Raw genomic sequence first — 11,993 nt, 5'->3', positions numbered from 1 at the left:
CAGGCGATGTCCCAAGAGCAGATGCAATTGGACATGCCCAGAATGTTGACTGCACACCTAGGGAACGTTTTGTTCCAGTTACTTTTTGAGGAACTTCGATGTATTAGAATCAAACCTACAATGAGATCACAATTCTTTCCAAACCAGTCAGTTGCGTTTCCAGTTTGCCTCTGCTTTTATTACTATGTTAAACATAGTAATAAAAGGAATACTGCAATGAGGGGACTCCAGGACCAAACATTTCCAGGGCCCGTAGATACAGCGTGTGAAAATGATACCATGCGTGACCTTTGGCTAAACCAGGGGCTCCTGGAGCCTTTTAAAAAATGTTTGACCTTTTTTTTTCCTTTTTTTCTTCTTTTTTTCTACTTTTTTCCTTTTTTCTCTTTTTTTCTTCCTTTTTCCTTTCCTTTTTGATCTCGACATTTAGGAATTTTGACTTTTTTCCTCAACATTTCGACTTTTTTCTCGACATTTCGACATTTTTCTCAACATTTCCACTTTTTTCTCGACATTTCCACTTTTTTCTTGACATTTCGACTTTTTTCTTGACATTTTGACTATTTCCTCAACATTTCGACTTTTTTCTCAACATTTCCACTTTTTTCTCGACATTTTGACTTTTTTCTCAACATTTCTCCTTTTGCCATTTGCCTTCATTCTAAGGCTTATACAAGACTTTTCATTCTTTGCGGCTCCAGACATATTTGTTTTTTTGTGTTTTTGCTCCAATATGGCTCTTTCAACATTTTGGGTTGCCGACCCCTGGGCTAAACCAACACTCATCTGATGACACTATAAAGGAAAGACAGATTTAAGAGGTTAATGCTTCTGATCTCATCAGTAGTTATTGACTTAGTCCTGATGTTTATCAATTTTAATGAAAGAAAGAACAACAGAAATCTTTTTGTTTTTTTTTTGTCTTGAAAGTGTTGAAGAGATGTGCGTCAGATTAACTTCTCATACGCATACCACAGGAGGCCCATCAAGGATCTATATTTTAATTATAATCATATTTATTATTTCAGATTTGATTTGGTTTCCCTTTTTGAGGTTTGAAATGACTTAAAAGGTGATTTTTCTTGTTAAGCTGCAACAAAACTTCACAGTGGAGTTGAGCAATCCGTATGATGAATAACATCTCATCAACACTTCTGAACAAAACGTTCTTAAGAGAATTCCTGGCATCCTTTCACACGCGACAAAAAAAAGCCTCCACAACAATTCCGGTCGATACAAAATATCAGATTTTTTTATTCTTTTCTCTCTTTTTCTTTAAACAATACCATCATTGCATATTGTAATTTCTTTCTGTTCTAAAGAATGGACTGTTGCGGTAGTCCCATCATTCACAAGAACACACAAAACATGAGTTTGACAGCAACACAAAAAGAAAAGGGGCTGAGGCAGAGCATTACCAGGAAACTGTCACTGAGCAACTGCTTATCACACAGAAGTGGTCTTTTCCCAACAAGCAAGAAAGTTTTACTGTCACATAGCCGAATGTCAACTTCTCCGAAGGACACACTTTGTCAATAAAGCCAGAGAGGCTGCAGGTACGGGCAGGAAGTACTCCTGTGTATGATAATAGGAACTAACAGGAATTAGATGGACTGAAATGATAAGAGGTTTCCAGCACATCAGTGATAGTTCTGGAGTCAGGATGTATCTGAATCATGTAAGGGTTCTATGGATCTTGAAGTTAAAAGGGTTTCCTAGGACAAAATGTTAAAATAAATAAATTCAGTATTAAATATTGGCACATGAGACTATAAGACTACATTTACTTGTATTGTTCAGTTCATCATTTCATCATTTCAGTCGTCCAGCTAACAGCGGGGCCTTTGTGAGGGTCAAACATTGCATTGTAAAGGGAAATTCTGCTGGACCCAGCACTTCCAAAATATTTTGTCAAACAATACTTTTACGCTTTTCACTCCTCTTTCCAGTCAAAAGGTATGCCTTTTTTCTTTTCTTTTCTCTCTTTTTTTTTTTAGGCCCCGATCCCCAGTCGGTTTACGGGAACCATGAGCTAGAGTCAATTTCTGAGTCAGTGTGGGAAAATCTGCCCTTTTCCACCAAACAGTGGTTTAGACCGACTATCATGCAGGGCCGTGTCTCATCCCCTGAACACCATACAGCATTTTTTCACGTCATCCTTAGCATACAAGTGGACAAAATGCTTTTACTTGTATGTGTGTGCGTGTTTTTTTCAAATTATGACGGTATAGATTGATTAATTGTACGGAAAAGCATGACTTTCACAGCTAATCTTTCACCGTAAGGCCTTGTATGTTAAACTGGGTTCCCACAGTGTCCTACAACCACAAAGGTCACCTAGTTTCATGTGACTAACCAACATTTTTGACATGAGGGAGTACTTATAGTCCCTTTTCTAAAATGCCTTCCTCTTAACTTCAGCTAATGTCTTTCTGTTCTAGTCAATCTAAAGTGTAATTGACTGGGAAAATTATAGTAGGCTCCACACTAAAGCAAAGTCGGCATGCTGTAATAGTTTCATAGCGGTTTCTTTGGTAAAATGGTGAGTTAAGACACAGTGTGGGGGGTTTCTCCCTCCCAGCTCCAGTTAACTAACCGGTCCTGGTCCTTCTACTGACTCTTATTATTCTCCCAGGGGAGACCTTGGACGCTAAATAGATGCCTCACGGTGATGTCACAATTGATTTTCTGGAAACAAGCAGGCTGTTACAAGCCCATCCCTAGGGGATGGGCTTGTAACATTCCCTTCCCCCAAACCAAGTGGTGGTCTGGATTAGACAACACCTGACTCACCTCTGTGGACACAGCTGGCTCTCGCCAAAGCCTATCAGAGTTTGCAGCGTCAGGATGTTGCCCTTTGTCCGGCTGCTGGTAAGGTTTGGTGCAGGAACAAAACATTTGTGTCAAGTGTTTTCTCGAGAAGTTTCTTGTTTCTTCCGGAGTGTTTGGCTTCCCTTCCCAGGAATCAGTGTTAATAAATGATTAAACGGAAGGCGAAATATTTCATGACTCTAAAGCCAAGAGCCAACAGTTATCCATAGTTTGATAACCACAAAACGGTTGTCGACTGTCACGACTGAGTCATCGGGACAGGATTTTAGACATATGCTATGAGCACTATGTCAGTCACACTCATGCTGGCTAAGATAAGCATCACTACGAACACGCCTTCCTTTATAAGGCTTTGTGCTGATATAGAAATTTATAGGGAACCGATGAAGGAAGTTTGGTGACAACCGTAAATTATTTTTTTATGGAGTCGTGTGATGTACTCATGAGATGTTAGAGTTGACAGCTGTCGCAGCAAGCTGAACTTCAGAGAGGAGTACATTTCAATTATCTAAAACAACTCAAACCTCATACATTTGAAGCAGCAGGGGAAGCAGCAACACCCTGTGACTGTGTGGGCTCTTTGTTAGCGCATCGTGCTCATTTAGAAATGATTATACTGAAGGAAGCTTTGACATTTTCTATCTTTGTTCTTTTTTTTGGAGAATCAGAAAGGATTCCTGATGGGGAACTAAGAAAACAGCTTATCAGAATGAGGAACAAAGAAGAGTACATTTTCCACAAATTTCATAGACGTTTCAGCAAACCCTGTATTAGAAACATTTAAACTGCATAAATTTACACTGGAAAGTTGTTGGTTTTTTAAAAATTTTCTTCTGGTTTTTATACTGCAGAACATTTACATTGCAACACTCCGCATCACCGCATTTCCCAAACCTAGTCTGCGTATCTGTCTGAGTCAAAAGAAATACTGTAAACCTATGTGTTTACGACCCATCGCAGTAAAGTTCATTTCTGTGGTAGTTAAAGTTATTTGCCATTGATAATCTGTTCATACACCAGTGTTGACAGAGACAGCAATAAACACTTGCATTAGCAGTGAGATGAGATCAGCTGTTGCGGTTGCTGCAAAAAAAAAACTGTCTCAAACAATTCTGTCTCAATATAGGTTCACTTTTCTTTGTGACAGATTGCATCAGAAAAGCTGCACACAAGAGATAAAGAACTTTGTTATGGTAATTTCTCATGAGGTCATGCTCTCTTCTTCACAGAAATACTTGAGTGTTGCAACAACAAAGCTTCATGTGCTGCACATGCAGTACTGGAGTTGAGGGGGGATGGCATCCCCCCCTGAAATAAAAACAGTCAAAATCATCCCCCCCTGTAAAACTTCCATCCCCCCTTTCCATCCCTTATGTCATTTCATCAATGAATGAGGTATTACTGCTATTTCAACAGTTAGAGTCATCACCAGAAAAATAACACCAGAAAAATAACTTATTTGACCATTTTCACCTGTTTCAAGTACATTTTCACTTGAAATAAGAAGGAAAATCTACCAGTGGAACAAGATTTATCTTCTTATTACAAGGAAAAAAATCTTGTTCCACTGGCAGATTTTTCTACTTATTTCAAGTGAAAATCTACTTGAAACAGGTGAAAATTGTTGTTTTTTCCAGTGATGAGTCTTGTTTTAAGTGTAATGAGATGTTTTTTTACTAAAATGAGACATTTTAACTAGACATAAGACAAATATTCTTGTTAAGATTTTGAGTTCTTGCAGTGATCCATTTTACTTATCCTGTGAAGGACAGAGTCATATTGATAAGTTCAGAAAACTGTTTTTTATTGTGTTTTGATGTATTTGATGTAAGCCCAGTGGATATTTAAAGCTTACAGAAAGCTGCATTTAACTGCTGCTATGTCATTCCTGCAGTATTTCTGCAGGTGTTTTGGTCAGTGCTATTATTTGTAATATATTATATTATTTGTAATCAGCACGAATTATCTGTCCCCATATGATAAAATCCACCATCCCCCCTGATTTTTTTTACAACTCGAGTACTGTGCACATGTAAATAAAAAAAAAAAAAGACCTGTCAACAACGTGGAGGTCTGGAGAGGGGCACATACACCTTACTTTAGAAACATTAAAACAGGCATTACATATGTCCAAACAGCGCAGGGTGAGCTTTAACAACGTCAGAGTAGTGTGTAAACAATAACCCGTGGCCCTTGGATACCAGTTCCCCGAAATGTAGCGCCCTCTATGGGCGGACAGTAGTCAGCATGTGAGTCCAGTTACTATGAATTTCTCAGAAACTGGTTACACAAACGTTTCCAGTGAAGACTCAATCATTATCTCAAAAGGAACACTACAATCCGAAACTTTAATCACTAATAACCTGTAAATAGTTGCTGTTATTAAGTTTATTAAGGGCTCTGTTGTTCTAGTGTTTTAAAAAAATGTGTTTTAGAAACAGACTGAAAGTTATTAAAGGTAAATAAACACTGCTTGGAACTCCTCCTTAACTTCATTTGGGGAACAGCAAGGGGGAGGGCACTTCTCATAGCAGGAATCCTAAACGAAAAAAAAAAGAAAGCTTCCTGTCAATCTGCCAAGTGAGAAGCTTTACTGGAAAGAGGAGGCGGAGACTGGTCGTTCATAAGGACTGCTCTCCCCCTCCGACTTCACTTTAAACTCTCAGCTCGCAGGAGGAGCATAGGTCTTTCAGCTCTACAAATCTGGAGCTTGTTGTTGCCACTTCATTAAAACTTTCTGCAATTCCCAAGCAGACGCATTTGGATTTTAATTGCCAGTTGAGAGGACTGTTGGAAGGTGAGGATCAGTCTTTTTTTTTGTTCATGTATCCGTACCGGTTCTGGAACAAGAGTTTTAGAACTTGTGTTAGTCACATCCTGGGATGTTTACCTTGACTGAGGTGAGCTGTTTCGGAGAAAGCCGGTCGCGGCATGCAAATTGCGCAATAAAGCCTGAATTATGGGGTCTGCGTTAGATCGACGCAGAAGCCTACGCCGTAGGGTACGCGGCGACACGCACCGTACGGTGCACCGTACGTTGGTGTAACGCGGAACCATAAATCAGCCTTAAGGCGCACGCTGCGTTTACTGGAACTGACCGTATAGTGGCTCATTCCCGAGGGCAGATTACACACGCAAAAGGCAAGAGTTTCCCCGAAATGGCTGCAGCTCGGATGAGGGCATTTTACTCACACTGGCAGTCAAAACCAAAACTCCTTTCCAGCATATGTGGAAAAAAATATATTTAAAAAGAAAGCCGAGTGGTAGTTTTTCCCATCACCAAAGATGTTTCAGTGCTGATCTAGAGAAAGTTTATAGTAAAGCTTTTAGGAGGTGGGGAATACGAGTACGAGTATTAGGGCCAAACAAAAAAACAAAAAAAGGAAATTACGAGAATAAAGTCATAATGTAATGAGAATAAAGTCGTAAAATTACGAGAATAAAGTCATAATATTACGATAATAAAGTCGTAAAATTACGAGAATAAAGTCATAAAATTACGAGAATAAAGTCATAATATTACGAGAATAAAGTCGTAATATATTATAAATATATAAATATAACTTCACAAGATGCTCAATATTCCTCATTTTAACACAGGGAGAAGAAGCTCTTCCTGTTAGAGTTCTCATAAATTATATGCTCATAATATTACGACTTTATTCTCGCAACATTACGACTTTATTCTCGTAATGTTACGACTTTATTCTCGTAATTTTACGACTTTATTCTCGTAATATTACGACTTTATTCTATTACGACTTTATTCTCGCAACATTACGACTTTATTCTCGTAATTTTACGACTTTATTCTCATTATATTATGACTTTATTCTCGTAATTTCCATTTTTTTTTGTCTTAGTTTGGCCCTAATACTCCGTCGTAGGGGAATGATTAAGTTGAACAGAAGAATAATTGTTTTGTATTTGAACTATGAAACTGATTTTCTATTTCTTTTTTTCCCTCTTTAGGCGTTTGATCTCCAGACAGACTGAGATCTGACCTCCTCTTGCCCGCCCAGACAACATCTGCTCTTCTGTTGCACCCAGTGCCCCCCAGGCCGCCTAGAGAGTGGGCACAGCGCCATGGTAACTCACAGCAAGTTTACCTCAGCGATGAGCAGCAGCCCCCTGGACTCCAACATGCGGCTGCCTTATCATTACAAGACTTTCACGTCAAAGTCGCAGTACCAGATGGTCCTGGCAACGCTTCACAAGCTTCAGGAAAGCGGCTTCTACTGGAGCACCATCACCGGTAAGGATGCCAACGCTCTTCTGGCAGCCGAGACCACTGGTACCTTCCTCATCCGGGACAGCTCTGACAACCGACACTTGTTCACCCTCAGTGTCAAAACGGCGTCGGGCACCAAAAACCTCCGCATCCAATGTGACAAGGACTCTTTTTACCTCCAGACAGACCCTAAGAACATTAACTCTGTCCCTCACTTTGACTGTATCCTTAAACTGGTCCATTACTACATGCCTCAAAGCAAAGGGAACACTGTCTACTACATTAATTCTGGAGGGGAGAGGATCCCTCTGGAGCTCATCAAACCTCTCTCCTGTACCCTGTCCTCCTTACAGCACCTGTGTAGGAAAACAGTCAATGGCCATTTGGACATTTCTTCTAAAAGAGACCACCTTCCTCCCCACCTCAAAGACTTCCTGCAGCAGTATGATGCTTGTATCTAAAGGTGTGGACAGATGCTCTTGAAGGGGCAAAGACTTGAGAGTGAAGAAGAAACGAGATGGTGCCGGCACAGCTACACGGAGGACACGCACACTCTTGTCGGGGGAGGAATAATGCAGCAGAGAGGACGGACTTTAGCCCCTTTCTGAGCATGTGAAAAGTAGTCGGTTTGGCATTAGGAGATGCGAGAAGTTCTCACAGAAATGGCGTCATCAGTTTATTAAAATGTCAAAAAAACAAGAGGAGACACTGGATTCCGATGGTTCAGAGATAGAAAGCACCATTACAATCAAGTGGTTTCTAAAGACAGATTACTCCGTCGTCCTCCTGCCTCACTGATGACGTACAACTCACTAAAAACTGAAATGAGGCCCACAGTCAGCTGTCTACAGTGTGGTGACGCATAGTTCCCTTTGCTGCTGCTAACCAACATGTTATTAGGCTGTGAAGCTCACACACACGCAAGCCTTAGATGACCATCCATTAATCAGAGTTGGACTGGCACTTACGGTCAGACTGACCTTTTTTTTTTTATTTTAATGGGTGATAACCTTCCCTCTTTTTCAAATCCCGGGGTCTTCAGCCAAAAGCCAAATGTTCCCTGGAAATTCACAGAGGATGGAAACAGAGGAGTGCTTATAAGTGGACACTGTTTGACCTTCTGGCTGGGGTTTTTCTCAACAGCTTGGAGGTACGAGAGCTGAACATAGTAATCTGACATTTATAACTTATTGAAGAGCTGAAACAGAAAAAAAGGTGTGTTAATGCCAAAATTTGCCAGACAACGAGGTGTTGAAAGACCAACATGACTGAATCCTGGAGGATGTCATATGAGAAAGTAGTACCACTGCTGAGTTATGCCAATAATGAGTCAACCCATGTATGGCTTCAGTGGAGAGCAACAATGTCCTGAGAGATGTGGTTGCATTTGTGGCACAAACCGAATCATGAGTGCCTCCAAATGAATGTATTACACATGGTATCTGTCTTTTCCTAACACGGAAAGCAGTCAAAATGTACTTTACTTTCCTTAAAACAGTGTTTACATGATAATAACATTGGTAAACTGTTTTTTTTGTTTTTATTTTGTCCTGTCTTTTATAAAGATGTATTTTTGCCAGCTGAAATTCTGGCTCTGAATGCTTGAAGATATGAGAAGTTTGACAAAGCAAGTTGACACAACTTTGCACTTATTTATATTTCTGTAAGCATTTCATTAATTTATAATAAAGTGCTATTTTTCTATGAAATGAAATCTCATTGTGTGATTATCCCCCCCATCCAATTTATTTAATTATTTCAATAACTATAACATTTAGTTTTAGTTCTCAGAAGTCGTGTTCATATCATTCTTAAGTTGATACAGAGGTCAGGCCACAGGTTCAGCTTCCTGGAGTTCATGATTTCCCCTTACATTTTACTGAGCATCACCTTTTACCCCAGATGGGAAACCACAGATCTACATTACTACGGCTTTAGAGACACAACCAAAACAAATCTCTAATCAGCATCTAGAATCGATAGGTTTAAAATTTCCCTTAAAAATGATACATTTCTAATGAAGGCATTACGAGCTGAGAGGCTTCCAAACAGAAGAAGAGTTTTGTTGTTTCTTCAAAATGAAAGAGAATTTTCTCCAAACAAAATACACCAGAAACTAATTATACACCTTTTCTAGGGAAGTACAGGCTGAGCTCTCTGTTCTTGTGTGAGTCACTGGATTCTTTGTTGTATTAGTGTGATCTAACAGGCTCACACATGCACCAATTGTGATGGGTACCATTCAGATTCAAATGAGTGTTTAGTTCCCTGCAGATAGGGACCAGGTACAAATATGTCAACATGTGTGCCTCAATGCATAGGAATTCAGATAAATGGCATGTTCACTCACCTGTGGTGTGCCTTTGTCGAGGTTATAGACTGTTGTATAATCTGTTCTCTGGAACAGTATGTACTTTAGTTTAAAGAGCAGAAGCGTCAGGGATTGCTCGTACAGTAGGTGTGCTCACCTGAGCTTGGGGTTCCAACAACTTCAAGCTCAGCCAAAACCGTGAGCTCCGTGCAAGCAAAGCTTCTAATCAGAGAAAATATTATTCTTCCTGTCGCTCTGCATCACAGTTGAGGTTATTTTGGGAAAAAGCACCTATTTGTGTGCAAGAATGTGCAAGTACCTCAGTTAATCTTTTCTAACTATAAATAAAAGCAGGTTATTGCCTCTTCCAACAAACTTTCCAGTATATTTGGATCACTGTCATTTGTATCTCATTATATACACTGCAAAAACCCATTTTTAAGAAGGTAAAAAGAAAAAGAAACCCTTGATTCAAGAAAATGAGTATTACTTTTTGTGTAGTGTGGCTGGACTCTTTTTCAAGTTGTAAGAATTCTAGTCAATAAAAATGTTCTTAACCAATTGGCAGATATATTTTTGCTCACAATAACAGACTTCACAAGATTTAGGGAATATTAGGCATATTTCTAGGGGTGCTGCTTTTGCAGTGTAAAAGGCAAACAGGCGTTATGGTGGGCAGAATGGAGGCTTTGTTGTTACAGCTGAAAGATTCCCAATTCAAACTCCAACCCAGGCAGGGGCGGATCTACAGCTGCCCCCCCACCTGTCCCCCCTCTTGCCCCCCTTATTTTAATGTTCTCAAAAAGATATTTAAACAAATGTCTACTCTGCTCAAAAGCCCCCAATGCATTTAAATAAGGCATACATATTTTTAAACTATAAAAGGCCCATAAAATACTCAGTTATGCCGCTGCACATGCAGTGTGTGTGACGGACCTCCTGCCCGTTCTGCTGTGTGGATGAGACGATGCGGGCGGCAGTGGTGAGAGCGGGCTGCCAAACGTCTGTTGGCTAAATAAGCTTCCGCAGCCCACAGGTGATACTTTCACTCAAGTTAAGCCCCTCGCCTGTAATGAGCTGGGATAGGCTCCAGTAGACATCCGCAACCCTGCAAAGGATAAAACGGCTTTGGAAAATGGATGGGTGGAAGTCAAGTTACATTTATTTATTTATTTTTTTCTATATATTTTTATCCCGGTTTTTTTCCCATTTTTACCACCCCGTGCTCCTACCTACTGACAGTCCTGGGCATTGCCATCCTCTACCAACCCCGGGAGGGCCCTGCACTGAGCTCAGGTCTCCTCCTTAACCTGAGGAGTGAGCAGGCCGCATCTTTTCACCAGACAGGGTGGGGCTTCTCCGGCCGAACGTAGCGCGTGGAAGGATCACGTTATTCCGGCCGGATCCTCCCCACCCCATCTGGCGCCCCGGTTGGCCAGAGGGGGCATGTATAGCCCAGGACTGTGTTACATTTATTTAATCAAGTAAAATTTCAACCAGGAACCAACCGCTGAAGGCGACTGTTCCTGTTAATCGATAGCTTAAGAGAAGTCTTATGTCTGAATTGTTGGTGTATCACAGGGCTATTAAGTGTCACGCATGGAGCGTGAGACACGCATTTCAACAAGTTCACATGCCATTTATCTAGGGTTGCCACCCGTCCCGTAAAATACGGAATTGTCCTTTATTTGAGAAAAAAATGTTGCGTCCCGTATTGAACTAATACGGGACACGATTTGTACCGTATTTTCATTAACTTTTACACCATATTCTAGTTGAATTATTGAAATAAATTAACCTTTACACCAAATTCTAGTCGAATTATTGAAATAAGTAACTTTTACACCATATTCTAGTTGAATTATTGAAATAAATTTACTTTTACACCATATTCTAGTTGAATTATTGAAATAAATTAATTTTTACACCATATTCTAGTTGAATTATTGGAATAAATTTACTTTTACACCATATTCTAGTTGAATTATTGAAATAAATTAACTTTTACACCATATTCTAGTTGAATTATTGAAATAAATTAACTTTTACACCATATTCTTCACCTGTAGGCTATATTATACATCTGGGCTGGACATACGTAGCATAGGAGGATATTTCAGTTGCTAGTATGGCTGGCTGTCTGTACAGTCATGCAAGTTCAATGCTATTAAAGCACTTTAAACTTTAAATCAAAGCATTTTGTTTTTTCATATAAAATAAACACATTTTTATTCAGTTTAGAAGTTTAGGGGCTTTTTTTTGGCTGCTGCGCTGCTGAAATCAGGGCGTCCCTTATTTCTATTTCTGAAAGGTGGCAACCCTACATTTATCACATGGAGAAATCTTCCAACAGCATCTTACAAACGGGTCAAAGGCAGCAGGCTAAGGTGGCTACAGCTCAGAGCAGCAGCCTTGAGTTACTAATCAGAAAATATATTTTTTTGTTGCTAGATGAGGTCTGAATTTCAGCCTCAAGCACTGCATCCCCTGTAACGGAACATTTGACAACAGAAATATTACTTGTTATTTTAGCACAAAAGGGAGGAGCAACCAAGAGAAGCAGGCAGAGTAAAGGGATACATGAAGAAGGGAGAATGGAGGAGAATTCAGGAAGTTCAG

General features: G+C 39.9%; 1 protein-coding gene across 1 annotated transcript; it reads left to right on the top strand.

Annotated features, from left to right (window-relative positions):
* Positions 1 to 5,480: 5,480 nt before the first annotated feature.
* On the top strand, positions 5,481 to 8,777 carry socs3a (suppressor of cytokine signaling 3a). The gene is made up of 2 exons (XM_061711917.1): positions 5,481 to 5,629; positions 6,805 to 8,777. Exon 2 carries the CDS (start codon positions 6,919 to 6,921, stop codon positions 7,522 to 7,524), a length of 606 nt encoding a protein of 201 aa, XP_061567901.1. The 5' UTR covers positions 5,481 to 5,629; positions 6,805 to 6,918; the 3' UTR covers positions 7,525 to 8,777.
* The last annotated feature ends 3,216 nt before the right edge of the window (positions 8,778 to 11,993 follow it).

Source organism: Cololabis saira, chromosome 21 (assembly GCF_033807715.1).
Source record: "Cololabis saira isolate AMF1-May2022 chromosome 21, fColSai1.1, whole genome shotgun sequence".
NCBI lineage: Eukaryota > Metazoa > Chordata > Actinopteri > Beloniformes > Belonidae > Cololabis > Cololabis saira.
Note: the sequence above shows the minus strand (reverse complement) of the source record. Positions and strands in the feature narration are given on the sequence as shown.

Coding starts and splice junctions, on each gene's coding strand:
- socs3a (XM_061711917.1), top strand. CDS start 6,919: ATGGTAACTCACAGCAAGTTTACCTCAGCGATGAGCAGCAGCCCCCTG.